Source organism: Drosophila sulfurigaster, chromosome 2L (assembly GCF_023558435.1).
Source record: "Drosophila sulfurigaster albostrigata strain 15112-1811.04 chromosome 2L, ASM2355843v2, whole genome shotgun sequence".
Classification (NCBI taxonomy): Eukaryota; Metazoa; Arthropoda; class Insecta; order Diptera; family Drosophilidae; genus Drosophila; species Drosophila sulfurigaster.
This window is the reverse complement of record NC_084881.1, coordinates 13,147,051-13,168,131: the sequence shown is the minus strand read 5'-3', so window position 1 is coordinate 13,168,131 and position 21,081 is coordinate 13,147,051. Positions and strand designations below refer to the sequence as shown.

The following is a 21,081-nucleotide window of genomic DNA, read 5'->3' as shown; positions in this document are numbered from 1 at the left end:
CATTTTAAATAAAATAAATCATTTCAACATTTACATAAGTATAAAAAGAATGATTTATGAATACATAACATATATATAAATTCTTTTTAAATAAAGGAAACTATATTAACGTCTATATAATACATTTTAAAGTTCATACATTACTCATTTCGTTGAATTTTCAAATATTTTACACTTCATTTTTTATAATTGTTCCTTCAAAGAGTTTCCTATTCAACACTTTCTGTATTTACGCTTGTTTAATTAGCATTTTGCCCATTTTGTGAATAGTGAACCCCATCAGACATATCCATTAGGCACAAACATGAATACATTCATATTTCTAAACGTGAACACAATGAATAACGACACAAAAGCCAAAGTGCCAACAACAAAGCGACGGCCGCCTGCAAAGCTGCAACTTTATTTTAAGCTAGAATGCACACACGTTTTGTCCTCCTCCGCCTCCGCCTCCGCCTCGCCACCAAACTTCTTCTCCTACCCTTCGGGCTTGCCACAACGGCGACACACCGGAAACGATGCTTTTGCGCCCCGGCGTGTGTCGGCTCTTTATGAGTTTTTGCTTTTTTTTACCCTCAAAATGCATAAATACTTGTGTATATCTCGGTCTATAGAATGTCTTGATTAATGTTGGCGTACGTTGGCTTTTACCCCTGCTCCAACGCCTCACCTCTCCGGCAGCGCGCAATAAAATTGCTGTCACACATCATTTGGTCAATAGATTATGTAAGCCTACGACTCTAGATCGAAGAACTGCAATTTACAATTTCGAAGCATTTAAAAATCAAATCGGAATAAAGTCAACCGGACACCTGATACCCAGTCCTCTCTATAACTGCGTTGCCTGGGTGCTTGATGTGCCTGCCTGGCATCATAATGAATCTAATCACTTACGCTCGAGTGCATCAATTATGCTGCCATCAAGCATCACGGCCTGAATGAGGCGATGACAGACAGACAGGCGACCAGACGGACCGTGGGCCAGACAACAGACTCTGACAGGCAGACAAAATGACTGGCGGGCTCACTCACTGTCTCTCAGACTTCGAGACTCCCTGACTCCCTGACTTCCTGACGCGCGTGGCGAATCCAAACAGGACGAAGGGAGCAACAGAAGCGACGCATCTATTCATTGTTAACTCACAAAATTTGTTTGCAGCGTCATCATCAACAACAAAAACGACAACAGCAGCAGCGACAAGCTCATCAACATCAAGTTGATAACTTTATGATATTGTAACTGCTGATGCCCGGCATTGTGAGGGATAACTTCATGTATCTATGCAGAGTGATATAATTTGGAGCAGATTAGGAAGAACTAAATAGAAAATATATCTGAGATTAGATTATATAAATAAAAAATGTAATGTAGTGTAGTTTCTATTCACTAAGCAAAAGTATCCCAACCAATATAAATTTAAAATATTGTACTGCAGATGTATCCCAATTATTTAATAGTTTTGATTTTTAAAACTCTAATTCAATGTAGTATACGTACCTATGGAAATGTATTTTCTAATTACAATTAATTTTTAAATAACTTCAATGTTCCTTTTAACAACCATTCTTAAGACCCAGCAAAATTCCCTGCTTACCGTGGTCAGCTGTGTGATGAAACCACAAAACTTGCTTTTGTGTCAAAGTTTTGCTCATTAGAAAAATATTAAATTTCATGGAAAGCTTTTGAAGTCACTGGCTGGATACTAAGGACGAGGACCTTTAATTGTCGAGCATGTGAAGACTTAAAAGTCGCCTTTTATGCGGTTGCCGTCAAAGCGAAACTCAATTAAGCTGCACAGCTCCCCGCACTCACTCCTTGCCATCCGTCATCCTCTCTGATTGAGACTTGTGCAAGTGATTTAAAACTGCTGATACGGCAACAAGGACATCAATGAGGACGCTTTGTGTCATGGTTGCCAGCCAACGACAAAATGCGTTGCGTTGCCCCCTTATTCAAAGGCATTTTTAATTGAAATTATCTGATGCTACCTTTTTCTGGCGCAAGTGAAATTTGTGTTTTTCTGCTTTGTTGCCTTCCCATTTGCATTCAGCACTTCGAATGTGATTGATATATAGCCAAGGATGGGGGGAAATCTTTGCTCCGTGCTTGGCAAGTTGTTTACATCTTTTGGACGCTAATAGCGGCTTTAAGTCAGCCAAGGATATGCCATAAATCCATGTTAATAACGCCGAGACAGGCCGAGTCGATCGCCCCTTTTCAGTCTGCTATAAAATGTGCTTAGGCTGGCAAAAATCGTGCTCGAGTCTCCTTTGCCATCGCCTCCTCTCTGTCACTATATGTGTATGGTTTTTAAGGGGAAGACGAAAATTCAAAGACATTTAAGTAGATTAAGCGACTTTCATGTTGTCCTTCCTCAGTCGCCGTCCCAATCTGCCATCAACCCAAATGAACGTCGACAGTAAAACAATTCACGAGGCACGCCCGGTGCAAAGGACTAAAGTACGATGACTACAGCGACGACAGCAGGACATAAAGCCTGCAATATGCCCCGCCACTTCAGAGAGCGACTCTCAGATATGCAAATAGCTCTTCAGCGTGGGCGTGGCTCAATGGGCGTTGCAGCAGCAAACAATGAAAGTAAATGCCAAAACATTTTATTGATTATCAGCCTGAGTGAAAACTGAAACGACCGTAAAGTGTACCGCAAGCACAGTGGGGCAAGCTTTGCAAGTTAATGGATTTTGTATTTGTTTGAATACGAAATTGAAGTATAATAAAATGTATTAATTCAACAATTATAAGAATTAATAATACTATTTGATTCTAAATATTTATGGAAAAGCAAACAAATACATTTTTTAAATAATAGGATTGAATCTAGAATGAAATAAATAAGTATTATTCACAAAATCAAACGGTAACAATAACAAGAATACAGTCATTGATCGTACTATATATAATGATCAATTTTAATAATAAGTTAACAGAAAATAAATAAACATTCCAAAAATAAAAAAATATTATATTTATTTTACCTAAAAACCACTGTGCTACATCCTTGTTGTCGCTACTTCAGTTGCCATTACGCGGCGCCGGCAAGTATGCTACACTTTTTGCCTTGTCTGACAATGAGTGAGAGGACTCTGAGTTGGAGTTCGAGGTGATGCTAGAAGTTGGAATTGGAGCTGGAGCTGGAGCTAGAAGTGAAGTCTGTGTGTGCGCGTGTGTGCTGGTTAGGGTAAGAGCATTGAGCATTTTAATAACCGCAGTGAAGCACACAAACTCCAGCTGAAACGAGTGCCATAAATTATGCCACCCACCGACTAAAAAGCAGCAGCAACAGCAGCAACATTGACAATCGTGCCTCGCACTGTTTTGGCCGCCCGTCGAGCGATTTGTAATACACAACTCTACAACCGTGTCTCCCTCTCCTGCCTCTCCGAATTGCGCTTTTGGTAAGCACAGCACAGTGGGTGCTTCCCCCTACAGTTTGATGTGCTTGATATATGGATGAAATTTAAACTTTGCAATGGTGTGCACAAAGTGAAGACGAGGACAATGCGCATCAATTGATATTGTTGAGCACTTCACTGGTCAATGCGGCGTCATAATGCAATTGTATAATTTTCTTAAAAGCTCCACTCGATGTGAATACGTTCGTAGAAATGTCGCCAGAACTCGAGTGCACTCAGGCAGAGAGCAGAGAGCAGTAGCAAAAGATCACAAAAGGCATTAGAGAAATTAAAAATGCCCCAAATGGACGACAACTGGCAACTGGGCAATGAACCCCAAATGTGTGATTGTCCAAAACAATCAGCCAAATGGCGTGAACTGGACACACACAACACACTTAAGGCCATTTTAGTTAATTGAAATGAGTGCAAAAATTGCGCCATGCAAATAGAAATTGAATCGGAAAGCAGCTTGCAAATATATAGTAAATATAAATAAACGTGACAAATCCTTCCCAGGCCACAGCAGTCACGTTTCGTCGTGAGGCTTAGGCTTTAAGCTCGACCACCTGTGGCGCAGGACACGCCAGGACACGGCAGGCGAGGCCACACGCCAAAGCAGCGCGTTCGCCGAATCACGTCTCAGGTGCAAATGAAGATTTATAAAATCGCAAATTGATTCAACGTGCAAGTGTTTTTTAATTTGTCGCAGCACAAGACGCCAGTTCACTTAATCAAATTTTTATGCGTCCTTTGGGTACACACACATACAATCACACCCTGACACCTCAGTTACACACACACACACACACACATACACACTCATTCTATTTGTGGTCGTCTCGATTTCACCCCAGAGACCAACTGCCAGAAGCAACGTAATTGAGGGTTAAACTAGCGTGCGCCCATCAACAGGTAATTGCCGTTCAGATTGCCATTTTTATGACAACTTGTGGCTTGTTAGCGCTGCATAATTCATGAGTTCTTCCAACAAGAACATCAGACATGAGACTTTAAGATTAGTAGCAAAGCTCAGCCAATAAGCAATAACTGCTTGCTATTTATACGCTTCTTTTATAATAATGACTGCGTCTTAGACATTCTCAAGGAGTACAACTACAGAGAGAAGATTATTAAGTGTAGACAATATATGTATAGAATACTAGATAAATAAATCTTAGGTAAACAATCCAATACCTTTCAGAAATGTGTTTTTAAATTTCAACCCCATTCAAAAATCAATTCGCTTTGTTTCAGCTCACACAAGAAATTCAAACCTGAATCGTCATAAGTTGACACAAAAGATTTGTTATCCTTATTGCATATATGCGTATTCCGTTATACTTTTCAGCTATTTTTTGTATGTAAATAATATTGGGAATCCTCCCCCAATTGCCAATTTGAGCAGCTTAACGGCAAAAGGAAATTTGAATACGCCAACATTTTATAGTGTCACGTTTTTTCTTTCATTTTCTCCAATCGCGCTGCGCATTTTTGATGATTTTTTTTTCTCAGTTCTTTTTCTGTTTGGTAATTTAATACAATTTTTCTACAGTTTTCTCAACGCAATGCGAAAATTCAATTAAATGTAATCGCATCTACTTAGTTCGTCATAGATATGGGCATGACTGATTGGAAGCCGCAGAAAGTAAAAGAAAATTGAAAGAAACAAGAAAAAAAAACGAAGAAAATTAAAATTGAATAAATAGCTAAATAAACACGCACTTTGAAAATAAATGCTAATTTCTTTTTCTCTTGTTTCTTGCTTCAATTGGCACTTCAACAAGAAAACTGAAAATGCCAAGTGTCGATTCCTTGTAGCGTCTAGGATAATAATGTGCGAGCACGTGCCAGGCAAATCCTTTTAATGTGTCGCACAACTTCGAAATTCGATGAAATCCAACATTTTTTCATTTTTTATGAGTCTGAGTAGATTATGGCCGGCGCTGACTAAATTGATGATTCATGAACATAATCGAATAGGGCTTCAAACAAATATTCGCTGCAATGATAAAAAGAAAATAATTATTACAATTAGAAATTGTGTAAATAATAATAAAACAAAAATGAAATTAAGTTTTGCTAACAATTTTTACACCAATATTTCGTTATAGAAATAAAGTCATTGAGTTCATATAAAACTTGTGAAAAACATTTTTTCGAATAGCTTTGCATTTTGAAAAATAAATAACTACATTTTGAAATAATGCAACTATCAAAATTGAATTCAAGTGGCAGAACACATTTGCTTGCTGATGAGCTTGCTTTCAGCTCTGGAAATCGAGTTACGTATGCTGAAAACATTTCAATTAGAGTCGAATTCAATTAATTACGTGGTAAATGATGACGGTATTTGGTGGCTGGTCTATTATGAGTTTGTCTAACAGGCTTAAAAGCCGGAAAAAACGTTTTCAATTTAGTTTCGCAAGGGCAAAATACAAGGGAAGCGATGGCAAATGGAAGCCAAGGACGTCAAGAAATTCAATTAACCTCGAGTGGTAGCTGCAGCATTGTGAGGCATAAAAACAAAACGCTGTGGCTTCAACGCGGTGGCATTCACATTCACATTCACACCTCATCAACATCAACATCAAGGGCACAACAACAGGAAGGAGAGAGAGGGGAGGCAATGTGACTTATAGTCACAGTCTCCCTCTCTCGTTCTCTCTTGACTGCTGTCCGATGTTCCCAATTGTTAATAAAGCCCACGCTTGTTTGCCTTAACGCCGCACAGTTTAACCCCTCACCTCTCTTCGTCTCGTATCGAGGACCAGTAGCATCCCTGAGCTTAGCCTCAGGTTATCGTCGGCATATTAAACTTTGCCTTTGCCCGGGGTAGTCAATAAAAAGTGCTCAGAACTTGGTCTGATTAAGAGCTGAGCAAACAAATCAGATGCCGACAGTTTGTTTGCTTATCCTGTGTCTAAACAGCACTCTCGACTGTATTTTAAACTGTTTGCGATACCTCAGAGAAGAACTCTGCTTATGTGGCCTCAGCTCAGTCGTGTAATTAACATTTCAATTTTGTGCTCAGCGTTTCTTGTCTCCTTCCAAAATTCACTCACTCCATTTGCATGAGATATCATCAGGCAAATGTATCTCTTCTGGTTCAGTACGTTCCGCCTCTAAGTTGACCCGCTATCCTGCTACTCCAGAATCCTCCTCCTTATGCGAATGTGCTGCGGCAATAAATAAATTGTTTTCCACAACGATTTCTGCTGCTGTTTTTGTTGACATATGCAAATTTCTGTTGGCTGCACGCGCACAACAAAGTTTTTTGATTGCTTTTAAGCGTTTCTCTCATTCTCTCTATCTCTTTGACACCCTCTCTCTATTCTTTCTGTAATGACAGGGGAAGCTATGGATCACCTTGATGATTATTCTCATTTTGCAGATGGAGTTCAATGGGGTTTGATTGTTTGCACATGCATGTTTATACACAACTTCGATAAATAACATAACTATTGTAACATAATATAACAAGCATTAAGTATACACCCGATAATTGCAATTACATTGCAGCAGCCCTCAAACATTGCCAATATATGCATATAATTAAAAGCCTATATATATGTAAAAATTGCAGATTGGCCATGCTAAAGGTGTGAAAATAATAATAAAATGCAAAAGCTTTAAAATGTTGTTATTAAAGAAAACTTGAAACACTAAAATACTTTCGATTTGAATTAGATATAATTCTAAACCTAATCAGTGACATATCAAAAAATATAAAACTTAGAGCAACTATAAAACTTATCCTATAAATTTAATTCAATGTATAGTAAAACAAAGCGCAAGAGCCATCAATCAATATTAAATAAAAGTAAAAATTATTACAATATTATCATAAATAAAACTATATTTGTTTATAAAATTAATAAAAATAAAATTGGTAACTTAAAAAATTGTATTCTTTTTATTATTCCACAGTAAAATATGATAACACAATTGAGATTAAAACATTAAAATTTTTATTAATTTCGCTTCTGCATATTATAAGTACATTTTTATAATTTATAATTTTAATTGTATTAAAATCACGTTTCTTGCTTAATTGAATACGATTATATTCAGCTTATCATTATTCGGATATGAGTTGATATGATGTTGCTATGATATTCTTTAGGTTCAAATTTATTTAATTAGAAAATATAGCAATGCCATCAGATCCCAGATTGAGTAGATGACCGACGCTATCTCTCCATCGACTTCCATCACTTATAGCATCCTTTGATATCGCCTATAGCAGGCAAGCTCAACGCTCCAAGCGTCTGGAAGCTGCAGCTGCAGCTGCCTGCCAGATCTCGTCGAGCTGCTCCGTCGGCAAAATTGTTGCCAAAGTTCGCGCCCTTTCCAAGCCATCGTGGTGATTGTAGTCGTGGTCGTCGTCTACTCCCCTGTTGGTGTTTGTGGTTTGTGTTTGGCGCCAGTCGCACGACTTACGCTTTTATAGCTGCCGCCAAAAACTGGCAGAGCTTTCTCTATCAGCTACAACTCAACTCACCCCCAACTCAACAGCGTGTGTTGAGTTTCTCTCTGCTGTGTGCGTGTGTTGAGTTTTGGGACGCAAAAGGCAACAATTGTAGCTGCCTAATTGGGTGTACGAGTATATAGAGAGATATGTGCTGTGTGTTAGGTAAACAGCTGCTGTCTATATAACGCCCCACGCTCGTGTGTTTTATCTGTGCGTGTGTGTGTGGGTGGCCTTTGCAAGGATACTCCATAGGAGGAGCTTCAATTTAAGCACTGCAATGGCTGCCGAAATGTGAAATTCGAAATGCGTTGGTTGAGCTTCTCATTAAATGCTAAACACATTTTTAAATAGTAAAGACTCAAAATGCCTTCGCTGTCTAATCCTTTGCCCTGCCTAACTGTCTCTCTGTCTGTCTGTGAGTAAGTGATTAAAGCCATTAACGAAATTATCAAGGATTATAAAGATTTGTACAGAATTTGATGCGCTGCCACGTCCACCCATCCAACCCCTTTCCTTCGCCAGCGACGCCGCGGGGTGTCTTGACTCAGAGACAATGCAATTTACCGTAATCCAAGGGCTTCAATTAATGGAGTGTCGACAACGTCGTTTCCCCAAAGGGGTTGCTCGGCAACCTGCTCACCACATCGACGATGCTCAGAATGCTAACGCTGCCATAGCGTACCGTAAACTTGCAATGCAATGCATTAGGCTCGTCATCAGGGGGGGTTGGGAGAGGTTTGTCACTCTTCTCTTCATGAGGCATTTCTTTCATTTGTCAGAATATTTGACAATTGCACTTTTGGCAAGCTCTACAGGCTGACATCACATCAGAAATGTTTCCACATTTGCTTCGCATTTGACGTCACCTTATGAAAAATTTCGTTGCATACTTTGCGGTGCCATCACGTTTAGTGTATAAAAATGGCATAGTTTGTTCGATGCCCAGTCTCTTGGCCTGCTATTAACTTTTATTGAAATAAATGAGAAAATTTCATATACGAAAGGTCATCGCGTCACCGGCAAATGGAAAATAATGATCAAACTAAGTAAAACGCGTAATTATTCAACCTAGAAGAATTATCTTCTAAGTACTGATTGAGGGCATAAAGAAAAGCTGCAGTCTTTAATGCGGTAAAGTCTCTGGTCAAAAATCAAATATTTCATACAAAAATACAATATAAACTAGTAATCTTTGTATAAATCTACATCTCATTGCAAACACATTCAAACTATTAATGTCAACTAACATAAAGACTTATGTTCAATCTGGATTAACAGAAGGAACTAGAAAAAAGAAGTTGTAAAATACAAAACAGAATATATAACACACAGACACAACATCACATATTAAGTTGTCACAATTCTAAACAATTTAATAAACGTAACATAGAAAAAAACAATGGAAGAAGTTGAACCCGAGTCAATGGCTGTCACAGCAGAAGCAGAACAAATTAGCGTCCCAGAGATGCCATCGCTTCAAATCGACACAGGCATCAATGATGTTGAGCAGACCGAGGCAACAGTAGAGGGCGAAGCTGTTGCACCTACTGGAGAAGGTGAGGACGTGGTGTCCACAACTGATGCTCAAACAGATCGCGAGAAGCGTCTTTTGAGACGCGAAGAAAAGCGAAAGGCGCGTGCAATATTGGATAGACATTATGCTAAAACTGAGGAGACTGTGACACCGGCAACATCACAGCAGACCACAAGATCGCAAACTGACGAGGATGAGGGTGATGGTGATGCTAAAGATGATAGTGCTAAAGATGATAGTGCTAAAGATGGTAGTGCTAAAGATGGTAGTGCTAAAGATGATAGTGCAGGTACTGCTAAAGATGAAGGTGATGGTGAAGGGGGAGAGGGCGTTGAGCCATCATTATCTGTAGAAGAGACAAAACAATTAAGTCGTTTGGAAAGTACATTAATACTCGAATCAGACGATCTGCGAACAGGTGCCTCCTCATCGGAAGAAGATGACGACTATATGAGAGGACCACAGGGAGTGTCCTTCAAGGATGATTTTCTGCAGTACTTCTATATGCCCAGCATGTCGGACTTGAGCACAGAATCGGAGGAGCATGTAGAATCCAGCATACTATCACGGCCTGGTAGCGCTGTAGAGGATGAGCAAGTGGATAAAGGTAAATTTGTCAATCCTCTGACAGGCCTTACCGAATCATCCTCAAAATCGGTGGAGGAAGTGCCAGCTAAAGAAGAAATTGTGGAAGTCACTTCATCATCATCCACAAGCAGTGAATTCGAATGGCCTTTCGACGATGATGAGGAAGAGTTCAAACCGCAACCGATGATACCCGATGCTGAAGATGTTGCGTTGGAAATGTTTCTTGATGTTCATACACCGCTCAGCAAGTCGCGCGAACAATCGACCACAGCTATGGAAGCTTTGCGAGTCATACGCGAGACACGTCAGATTGCCATTGAGTTCATACACAAGATCATTGATCAGGTGGTGGATACAGCAGAGTATGTGGATCCAATCAAGGAGCTAGTTGCCAAACTGAACAAATCCAAACTGATGGCCCATTTGCAAAAGCTCTATGGTCAATTTCTGGTTGCGAAGCAATTCAACGTTGATGTGAATAACAAGATGTATGATTACTATCGTCGTGTGGGACAAACCCGCTGCTTTGACTCCTTGCCAGCCAAAGTGGAGCAAGTCGAGCACAAACGCTACATGGACGCCCTAAAGCTGCTGGATCACTTGAAAAAGAAAACTGAAGAGACGAAACGAACCAACAGCGAAGTCTTAGCCAGTGTCAAAATGGACATGGATTTTGTGAGCAACATTGCATTGTCCTCGGTCGAAGCACTTGAGAATCGTATGCGCGAGGTCCTGATACACAAGGATGCACAGATATTGCCACGCATCGTGGAGAACGAGCTGCGTCGCATGCAACAAATGCGTAACGAAGTCAGTGATAGTCGCTTGTGGCTTATTACCAGACAGCATACACTAGGCAGACTGGTTGAGGTAAGTCATTAGTCCCTATGCTTGAACTCTGGTTGAATGCTACTTTCACAGCGCAAGCGTAAATTCGATCAAATTACTGAAGAGTTGACCATGGATACGTATCTGATGGCGCAACGCGATGTCACGGCACTAGGCACAAAAGTGGAAGGTAATAATCCTACATGAAAAAAGATTCAATTAAAATACTTGGTTAACTATGTCATTCCTTAGAGCGCAATTACGATCTAAATCGCATGCGAGATCGCTGCACGAAGCACATGCATCAGTTGGCCTTCATTCGCGAAAAGACCAGCTTGTCCATAGCAACATTGTTGCGCAAATCCGTGGAGTTAAATGAGAAACTAAAGAAACGCGAAGGGCTGCGAGATGTGCTGCTCAAATTGAAACTCAAGCGTGCGCGTTTGAAGAGCCAACAGTCCGATCTGCATGAGAAATGTGGCATTCTCCATAAGCCCGCACTTCTTTATGACTTCGATGCTACTGTGGAGTTCATTGAGACGAAGCGGGAATCGGTCGCAAAACTGAAACAGACCATGCAAGATTTGGAGACACGCATTGCTGCTTTGGAGTGCAATTGACTTTTGATACGACATACTATGACTCAACTAGCACACTTTCTTTTCTACACTAATACAAATACTAAAGAAAATTGTTTTTTTTTCACCAGCTGTCAATTTTAGTAAATAAACAGCTTCATTTAGATAGAAGATACACATACCTATTAATCGGTCTTTTATTGGTAAATTAATTTTCATCATATTTTATCATATTTTCATATATTTTCATATATTTCATCAATTAATTCACCTTGACAACTGTCGGGCCACTTCAAAGTATTCATTCGCCATGGCCACCTCATTTTATTTATGTATACATCTTTTTTTTTGTCTGCATTATTGGCAGACTTCATGACGCTAAATTAACTTGCAGATATTTCTATTAGCTGCTTGGCAATTGCCAAGCCAATTTACTCTTAATATATGCACGATGCTGTCCGCCTGATAACACTTGAAGTATATTCAGGGTAAGTCGAAGGGTCTGAGGGTCACATGGTTGCTGCGACAACGAGCTCTTCCTTATCTGTTCGCAGGCACGTGGAAAACTTTCTGGCTTTTGTCTAAATGAATTTAATGAAATGGAAATGAGACGGGAGATGGAAATTCAGACTGTAGATAGCCAGAAAAGTAGCTTATATATGGCTTGGATCATAACTGGTAAAGCAGCAAGCGAGATGACAATGACAGAAGCATTTTATTTTTAGTATTTTCAATACATTTATTGTATTGATATATATATATATACAATTTCAGAGTAGTAGCAGAGAAGTAATAAGTCGATTTAAGATAACCCTTTTAAAGCTGCATCTTGTAAAGAGCAGCTAATAGAAACTATTGAAAAAGTTTCCATAAATATCGTTTATTTAATTTTTTTCTATTTTATAAAGCTTCCATTAATTGTCACAAGAAGTCATCAACATCATCAACCTCAACCGAAGAAAAAAAAAAGAGTTAGACTGCATCTGCAGGATATCTAATAGACAATCATTTACCTGCAACAGCTGTCGATTGTACACATCAAGGCATCAGCGAGGATGCAACAGCAGCAGCAACAACAACCAAAGAAATCATCCTGGGAAATGTTGCGCACCAAGACGAATGCATAGAAGGCACCCGAAGTACCTTTTCACACATGAGTGCGCTGGGTATCCAGTTTGCCAACACCACAATCCCAAAGGGAGGAGGAGAGTACTGCTCTCCAATCGCATCTCTCTCGGTTGGCTTTTTGTTGTAAATCACAGAGTGAAACCGAAACCGTTAACGTGTTGCGGTTACGCTGCTGACTTTGCTGTGGCAAAGGCACAAAAAATGGGAGCAGACGAGTCGAAGGCGAAGGCGAAGGGAGACCAAGCGAGTCATTCCATTTGGGCTTTATTAAATGCGCCAGCGGGCGGGGCAGTTCCACAAGAGGGTTGTACATGTCCCCGTATATATATATTTCTAAATGTGAGTGTGTGTATGTGTGTGTGTGTGTGGGAAAGGGCAACGTCCTGTCTCACAGTTTTTTATTGCGAATTCATTTTTTCTTTAGACTTTCTTTTTGCAATGTTTTGGTTTCGGTTTTTTTTTTTTTTTGGGTGCGTGGAGTTTATCAAACTTCTTACATTTGTTTTGTTGTAAAATGGCAGCAACACACACATACTGAGAAACCATCCGATTTAATGATTGCTTTTGAGTGTTCCGAGTTGTGAGTTTGTCGAATCGATTCGAGGGGAAAGCCACACGGGTTTCACATTTCAACTGAAGAAATCTGAAATTGTTACAATTTTTTTTTTTTGGCCTGCAAAGATTTGTCAATTCCTTGACACAATGATGCATAACGTTATCTGAGATTTTGTGCCAGGCAAAACAACAACAACGACAGCTTTGCCGAATTAATCTTCTTAATGTTTTGTCGGGTTTGGGTTAAAGATGTTCGCCGGTTCCTAAGTAGAATACTTAGGTTTATTTTTCAATCACATAATGCGATTGTTGATTGTTGTTACGCAGCTTTAAAGTGGTCATCAGTAATGTGGGGGAAAGTGTAGCAGACTAATTGCGCTTGCCACACAGTGTTTGCCTGCCCCAACCAAGTGCTGTTTGGTTTGGTTTTGTCACTATGGCCACGCATAATCATATCAACTTCCACACGATTTAACAGCGACGCAATTGCGACCCGTTCGCATGGCAACTAGGGCAGCTACAATGTCCATATTCATGTTCTGTTCTGTCTCACATCCTGCTGCTACTGATGCTGCTGTTGCATTGCAAGCTGTCAAGCTTCCTTCCTTCCGTTTGGCATTCGCTCAACACTTTTTATTTCCTTTGGCTTCCCATTGATTGCATGAAAATTGCGCAATTTCTGGCTAAAAGCATCGAACGAAAGCATTCTTGAATATGCCATTGTATCACACAAATTGCAGACTGCTTTGTTGCCATCATTTATTGTCGAAGTTCTTGATGTTGTTGTTGTTATCTTGTGGTGCTTCTCGCTGCCATGGAATTTAAGCAGCGATCAAAATTGCGTTCGATAAGCATTTTGTTTATAAACGTGGGGCATGAGTTCTGTTCTCTTGCGCGTGGCACAAAGCTGTTGTCGGGCAAACAACATTAAATCGATAGGAACAGCAGCAGAAGAGAGGTCTGCTTCATGTAAGTTTACTGTAAATAGAGAAAGAATTGTAGTAAAAGAAGATATTTATTTGGAACATTCTATAACTTGTTCGATTTCTGCAATTGGGTACTTATGGCTACTGTTACATTTACTAAATATTAACTTTGAATCATGTTAGAAATATAAATTAATAATATTGTTATATATATAATATATATTATATATTCTTTGTTATCATATGTTTTTTTTCATTCCAACATCATTGCTGAATGAAAAAATTTCGCTTTACCTGTGCAAACTGTCGGCTACTTAATGCTTGCGCTGAAAAGTATGCAATAATTTGTGTTTAGCGAATTCGTATGGCATTTGGTTAGCGGCCAAGCAAAGCTTTGTTGGTCCAAGTCGCAAGCAAACCCAAACCGAAAAACGAGCCCTCGTCAACCATGCATGTAGACACAGTCAGTCATAATACTCATTATGAACGGCTTAAGCGATTTCCCCTGGGTGCGCACTAAGCCTCTTCACAGTGATTGAGACTCCCACACAACAACATCTCCTGCTCCCACTTTCACTCTTACACATGCATATGCATACAATACACACTCGCAATCATATTTTTTCTCATTCTTTTTTCATTTTTTTTGTGTAGTTGTCGGGGCAAAAGCAATCTGAATGAAATCCGATTTGCAGCCTGAGCATACTACAAAGTCAGCAAATTGGCAGCAGGCAAACGAATGCTTCGACTTTGATTGTTGTCGTTGTTGTTGGTCGTCCGACACATCAATCAGTTGGCTCCCATATACATATATCCACACCCTACCCCAGTTACTCCTTGCTCCTTGTCATGTTTTTTGACAAACATACAAAATGCGTAATAATTAACGTTCATAATTCTTACATGCCTGTGTTTTTTGTAGCTCGCTCGGCACGTGATAGCCAAATGGACATCGTGGTTAATGAAAATAATCTGTCATCAAAGCCAACAAGAAAGTCAACCCTCAGTTTCAAATGGAACAGGTGAGAGCTCTGCTTCAGTCACCCTCGCTTTGTGCAGTTGAATATGAAACTATTAACTCAATATATTAGAGAAAATTGCCGGGCTGAAAGGGTTGCGATTGCAGGAAATTGCATTTGCGCTGCCAAATCAGATAGCATTGAGCGTCGTCCTGTGCCAGGATATGACATTAAATGCGCATCACAAGCGGAAACTGTTGCTGTAATTACATTGCGTAGAGCGAAAAAAAAGCGAGTCAAGTTAATATAACCATCTCCCCAACCCCAACAACTTTCTTGCTGGTCATTTTCGCCCCATTCACCCAGTCCCCAAGTCCGAAGAGCCGCTTTGTTTGGGCCATTAAATTAAATATCCTCGACCTTTGCTTCTTTGCTGTGTGCTGTGTGGACACAATGCGCGCAATTTCTGTCATTTCCTTAATAGAAATCTTATCTTTTGTGACGCCTTCATCGTCGTCGTCGTCTTCGTCTTCGTTTTCGCATTGGAGTCAAGAGTGGAGCGTTAAGCCGGATATCGCACCTTTGACATCTGCTGCCAACGGGGATTCCAAGTGTGCCTAAGCGGACATTCTCTCTGCTCTCTGTCTATTTCTCTCGTTTTGTAGCAAAGCAGCCCAAGTCAACAAATTCATTGTGGCATTTTTAGATTCCAAGCAAGCTTCTTCAGACTGTTCAAATTCAGCAACATTTTCGATAGACTGCTGCAAAATCTCTCGCTCTCTGAAATGAGCTGTCAATCCGCCCACACTGGCTGCAGTGGAGCACAAGCCCCGGCCACACAGCAGCAGCATGAGGAGACCTGTTCTTATGCCTTAGGTCCGTATCCAGATGAAGTCATCATGTTGGCACTGGATCGCATACTTTACTACTCGGGCGTAACCAAAATCAAACATTTGCTGCAGATGGCAAACTTTGGTAAGGCATTAATCAAGCAGTCTTGATCAGCAAAGCGTCTTCAGTTTCCTGTCTTAGGCACTCCCAGTCAGCTGGCGCCTCCAGCTTCCATTTCGACTCCTCCTCCTACCGCTCCGTCGACGCCTTGTAAAGTGAGCTGTGGCACTTCTACTTGCAATCTCATTGGCAAAATCGATGTGTCCAACTACAACAGCAGCAATAGCAGCCTTTCGCACTTCACATCGGCCAAGACGGGAAAGAGTGTCAAGGGTTTAACACCCAGTTTACGCTCTCAAACAGTGAATGTAAGCAATCTACGTCCGCGCACGCCCCATGTGGATTTTGCTAATCCGGTGGTTGACAATCGACTGCCAGCGAGTCCCTCGATCGCGACAAGTGTGAAGCAATCCCTCTCTGCTTGTTCTATTGCCTGTCGCCGGCTCAAGGTGAAGCTTTCGACGACGGCTCAGAACAAAGATCAGCGCTGGGTGTGGACACGTTTGGTCAGCTCGGCAAATGGCTGCAAAGTGTACGAAGTCTATCAAAACTCCAAGTCCGATAAGAAGCCATGGAAATCGTGTGATCCTAAGCAACAGCCAGTCGTTGTCTTTCTGGTTATGCCCAGTGGGCATGTCATGGTCTTTGAAACTGTTTCGAGAAGCTAGAGAAAGGAATCCATAAATTTTGTAGCTTGTGATAATGATGCAAAATTTGTATGTATGTGTAAGAATCGAATTTTAATTCACACATAAAGTATTTTAGTGATATTAATGTAAATTTTAAATTTTAGCTAAAATTAAATTATAATTTATTTGATAATTGTTCAAGATTAAAACACTAAAAAGAGTGTTTGTTGTATAACAATTAATTAACAAGTTTCAATATATACAAATGGTATGAATATTTTAAAATATACACAATTAAACAGTTTTAAAATTCAATTAAAAATGGAAAAGGAAAGGGAATCACTTGATTATGGACATTGTGGAAAATCGTTAAAATACATTATTTTTCTTCTTTAAATTTACACAAAATACTTTTAGTTTACAAGTTATTAACTTTGTACTTAATTGGTAAATTGGTAATATAACTTAAAATAGAAATCACAGCCTAGCTTTTACGCTAGACGAATTTGCTTGCGAAACAGCACATAAACAACTCCTCCAGTCACCAGCATATACGAAATCAAAATAAATATTCCCTGCAAGGAACTGCGCTGCATTGGCTCCAAAGACATGTTTACAAAGCCCGTCAGAAAGTTGGAAATCATAAAATGTGTTAATCCATTCATATTGAGCGATTCCACAAACGCTGGCAAATCCGTTGGCTTGCTCTGTGCCATCTGGGCAGGTCGCTTAATAGTATCTGGAATCAACAACGTATTTTGCCTAGCTATGACCAAAGCGAACTCAAAGAGGAAGGCGTAGAGCAGCATCAGGGACAGACAGATGCTAAACAACCAGATGACATAGCCCGTGTTGAATGTAACTCGTGCAATGCCGCATGTGAATGCACTAACAAAGACCAGCAGCCAACCAATAATGCAGAAGATGAACATGTGTCGCAGCTTGGCGCAGAACTGGACATAGTTGAGGTGATCTTGGGACATGTACCATTTGGCCAAGTAAATGCTAAGCAAATAGAGCGCAATACAACCAGGCAGAGCACTGAGTCCTTCGCGATTCGAGTCCAGCAAGCCTAGGCGATCCACACTTTGCATTACATACTCCGAGAGACTCAATTGTAAGATCAACTCATGCAGCCCCAAAACACCTGTTAAGAAATTAAATATGTTCAATAAACTTTTATTTAAAGTACCAAATAACTCACATAGACTGAGGGGCAGCAGCTGCTTATCACTAGGCGCAAGTAAGCTGACAATGCTTCCAAAGAGTTTGGTGAATCCCAGAGTAAAAAAGGCATTCAAATGCTTGCCATATTCACGCTCATCCTGATGGTAATCAATCATGGTAATCACCAGAGTACGCGCTAAGCCTAGCACCAGCAATGGCAACACGACTTTGGTTAGCCTTTTAATATCCCCGAGGTGCCGAGATCGCTGCGAAACTAAACCCATGATGACCACAAATAAGCCAATTCCCATGTCCATGATAGTGGCACCAAAGTCTCTGCTTTTGCCATTGCTCACCAAAAAAATGTTTGAAGTCAATGGCCAGGATGGCGGCACCAGTGCCCAGGTAAGCAGTGGCGCGTATTAGAGTGAATACAATGGGTCGCTTGCCCAGTTTAAAGCTGTAATCCGTCGTCTCCGCTGGGAATCTTGACCAGACACCTGAGCGCCACAACAGGTAGACAATATAGGCGCCAACTAGTGTCACATAAAGCGCATTACATTCACTGGACAGCATCATATTACAGACGGTGGGTAAGGAAACCACTACGAACTCCATGAGGAAACGTCGCGTCGAATGCAGATGTAAACGTTGGCACAGCAGCTGGGAAAGCGTAAAGCCCAGTAGTGTGGGCATTATCATGAGAAAACTGCTTAGACTGCTTTGTACCGACTGCCAGGATTTCTTGTCTGTGCGATACTCCACCACTTCCACCAAGTCGATGTCCACAATTGGAGTCCAACCAATTTTAGTCAAATAGCTTTCGAATATGTGAAGCGGCGCGGAGAGCAGGCAGCTACCTGCAGGATTGTAGGCTTCGTAGTAATAGCCTTTGCCTGGCGTGGAACCAATGTCCAATCCCGGCCAGCTCATCGTTCGCATTTGTTTAGTTCACTTTGCTTTTGCAAATTAGAATTGTTGCGGCTTGGTTGCTGCAATGCGTTAGATAAACAAAAACAGCTGTTGTATCCCAAGTTGCCACCTTGGCGACTTTTGTGTTGTGTTATGGAAGGTAAACATAAACAGCTGTTATGCGGAGCGCTGCCACCTTGCGATGTTTAGCTCTTATACTGTTATCGATAACGATATATTAAAATGTCGATACTGTCGGTTAGTTTTTGAAATAAATAAATGCATTGGGTAAATCACAAAGCGCTAAAACCTTAACTAAAATTCATCGTGCTGTGACGATGGCGTCGTTGCTTGTGGAAAATCCTTGTGCGCACGCACTTGTGTTGCCGCTTGAGCCACAAGACGACCAAACTCCTGGGCATCAAAGCGATAATTTGTAAACTTGGCATGAGCGCCGCCCTCAGGATGATGTCCCTCATCTTGTGGATACACCAAATCCGTTTGCTCCCAGGTTACATAGTGCACACCCCGCAAGCGCGCCAGATCCTTGTAGCAATTGGGATCCTCGCAATTGTACAACTCAAAAAGGCACGCCCAATTCGGCAGAAAGAGCAAGTGGGTCAAGCCAGCGCCATGCATGCCAATGAGTATATCGCTATTCCTGGTAATGGCCAATTGATCGCTGAAGGAGAGGCTGTGTAAGAGATCGAGAATTAAATAAAAGGTTGTTCGAATAAGTATTTAATACTTGCCGCTCATAGGAAACACGTTGCACTTGATAATCTTCATTGTCCTCTAACTGTGCCAGCAGCTCGGCTTCATTGAGCACCTGCCTGTACTTTGTGCGACGTGAAAGATAAGTGATCCTTAGTTTTCTCTTCGCCAGTGGCGGCTGATAGGGAATCTGCAGGCGATGTAATATGAACTCGGAAAAGGCGCGAAACAATCCGCTGTTGGAGCAGCCCTGAATCTGCAAGAAGCAAGATAGATTACTAAACAGTTCTGGCCAATTAAATAGCTACTTACAATGGGTGTATTGTAGAACAAACCAAAAATCATACGCGGCAGCAGCGGTAACACAACATTCCTAAAGCAGACTCGCTTGCCCTGCACATCACTCAGCGTCCAAACCGGACGCTGACTGAATGCCTTGAATGTATCACGAAAAGGCGAATCATATGGATAAGTTTCCCAGATCAAAATCTGCACGTCAGTGTTGAAGGCAGCTGGATGAGATTGGTTGACAAAGAGCGATGCATACAGATTGAAAAAGTCACAGAAATGATGATACATATTGTATGTGGCATCGATCTTCATGATGAACGTGGGCGCATTCACCACCAGGTCACAGGCGCCGCTCTCCAGCACCGGATGCGGGAGCACATCAAAGTTGCGCAGCTCCGGACCCCAAGACTGCAATGCGGAACCAATGTGATCCATTTCAGCATTAAGCCGCGTGCGATTCAATTCACAATGGCCCAACAGTTGGCCTGGTCTCAGAACATCCATGTGATAGCGTATACGCTCCTTGCGCTTCGGCACATCACGTAGATCGATGAGTAGATTCCTGCCGCGACAGAAGCGCAGATAACGTGTGCATTCCAGCGATGAATCCGTTAGATACTTGGGCATACACTGAGGCGTCAATTCGTCCAGCTGTTGTTGAATGTAGCCAAAGTCCGCTTGGTAATAGAACGTTTGCACTTGCGCCTCCTTGCTCTGCACCCAGCCAGTGTGATCGCCAGGACAATTGGGGGTTTGGAAGCGTGACTCGGGACTGCAGTTGTGCTCGTGACCCCAGCAGGCGCGAGATTCGAGTCGAGTTGTGGCATTTGAGGGCAGCTGGCCTTTTAGTTTGGGAAACGTGTTGAGGTAGCGTATGAGATGATCCGTGGGCAAATTTGGCAACGTCAGCGTGTGCTTCGTTTCGGCAAGAGAAGGGCGCAGTTGCAGCGCTAGCAGCGCGTTGAGTATTAACAGTTGCAGCATCATCACAAGACTCATTCGGTTTTCTTTTAAGTACTTCGTTTATTTGTGTGGCGCAGAGACTTTCTCATTGCGCTTGTAGCGGCTGCATTTTCACGGCCAACAATGGCATCAAGCTGGTCGATGATCTCACTTGCTCGACACGCTAATAGATGATTATGATTTACTTAATTCAAACGTCAAGCATCTGCCTGCCGTTCGTCAAAAGGTGCGACACCATAAAAAATAAACCTGCTTTGAGCGGGCAGCTGTTCTGCACAGCTGTTTGGCCCGGCCACAGGGTAATTCGAGCGCATCAAGTAATAATATGTGGAAGATTACACTGCAGTGCCCCGCTTCTCGTAGTGTTCGCCTTAAATTAATAAACAATAAATAACAAATATTATTAACTCTTTTTGCTGGAAATAAAATTTATAAACTGACACAAATGCACTCACTACAACTTTTCCCGC

General features: G+C 41.2%; 4 protein-coding genes across 5 annotated transcripts; 2 read left to right on the top strand and 2 right to left on the bottom strand.

The window, feature by feature from the left end:
* Positions 1–9,107: 9,107 nt before the first annotated feature.
* Positions 9,108–11,610, top strand: LOC133844726 (uncharacterized). Of its 2 annotated transcripts, none has more exons than XM_062278872.1 (4): positions 9,108–9,621; positions 9,700–10,880; positions 10,932–11,028; positions 11,091–11,610. In XM_062278872.1, the coding sequence occupies exons 1-4, from the start codon at positions 9,288–9,290 to the stop codon at positions 11,456–11,458; spliced, it is 1,980 nt and encodes a 659-aa protein (XP_062134856.1). In that variant the 5' UTR covers positions 9,108–9,287; the 3' UTR covers positions 11,459–11,610. The 2 variants fall into 2 exon arrangements, with proteins under 2 accessions (XP_062134856.1, XP_062134845.1); XM_062278861.1 differs by having other exon boundaries at positions 9,108–9,645.
* Positions 11,611–15,665: 4,055 nt separating this feature from the next.
* LOC133849455 (uncharacterized) lies at positions 15,666–16,619 on the top strand. The gene is made up of 2 exons (XM_062285559.1): positions 15,666–15,959; positions 16,017–16,619. The coding sequence occupies exons 1-2, from the start codon at positions 15,770–15,772 to the stop codon at positions 16,601–16,603; spliced, it is 777 nt and encodes a 258-aa protein (XP_062141543.1). The 5' UTR covers positions 15,666–15,769; the 3' UTR covers positions 16,604–16,619.
* A 229-nt stretch (positions 16,620–16,848) lies between these two features.
* Positions 16,849–18,773, bottom strand: LOC133849440 (uncharacterized). The gene is given in 3 exon segments (XM_062285533.1): positions 16,849–17,711; positions 17,769–18,093; positions 18,095–18,773. Coding segments are annotated over 3 exon segments (1,560 nt in total). The 5' UTR covers positions 18,674–18,773; the 3' UTR covers positions 16,849–17,055.
* Positions 18,774–18,828: 55 nt separating this feature from the next.
* Positions 18,829–20,940, bottom strand: LOC133849435 (EGF domain-specific O-linked N-acetylglucosamine transferase). The gene is made up of 3 exons (XM_062285519.1): positions 19,670–20,940; positions 19,396–19,613; positions 18,829–19,337 (listed from the first exon to the last, which is right to left on the bottom strand). Exons 1-3 carry the CDS (start codon positions 20,645–20,647, stop codon positions 18,959–18,961), a joined length of 1,575 nt encoding a protein of 524 aa, XP_062141503.1. The 5' UTR covers positions 20,648–20,940; the 3' UTR covers positions 18,829–18,958.
* Between the last annotated feature and the right edge of the window lie 141 nt (positions 20,941–21,081).

Excerpts from the sequence above, each read along its gene's own strand:
- LOC133849435 (XM_062285519.1), bottom strand. The coding sequence starts at position 20,647 with ATGAGTCTTGTGATGATGCTGCAACTGTTAATACTCAACGCGCTGCTA. Across the intron at positions 19,614-19,669 it reads TGTTCTACAATACACCCATT|ATTCAGGGCTGCTCCAACAG; the intron begins GTAAGTAGCTAT and ends TGCTTCTTGCAG. Across the intron at positions 19,338-19,395 it reads CAACGTGTTTCCTATGAGCG|CCTCTCCTTCAGCGATCAAT; the intron begins GCAAGTATTAAA and ends TCTCTTACACAG.
- LOC133844726 (XM_062278861.1), top strand. The coding sequence starts at position 9,288 with ATGGAAGAAGTTGAACCCGAGTCAATGGCTGTCACAGCAGAAGCAGAA. Across the intron at positions 9,646-9,699 it reads TGGTGATGCTAAAGATGATA|ATGATAGTGCAGGTACTGCT; the intron begins GTGCTAAAGATG and ends GTAGTGCTAAAG. Across the intron at positions 11,029-11,090 it reads ACTAGGCACAAAAGTGGAAG|AGCGCAATTACGATCTAAAT; the intron begins GTAATAATCCTA and ends GTCATTCCTTAG.
- LOC133849455 (XM_062285559.1), top strand. The coding sequence starts at position 15,770 with ATGAGCTGTCAATCCGCCCACACTGGCTGCAGTGGAGCACAAGCCCCG. Across the intron at positions 15,960-16,016 it reads GCTGCAGATGGCAAACTTTG|GCACTCCCAGTCAGCTGGCG; the intron begins GTAAGGCATTAA and ends TTCCTGTCTTAG.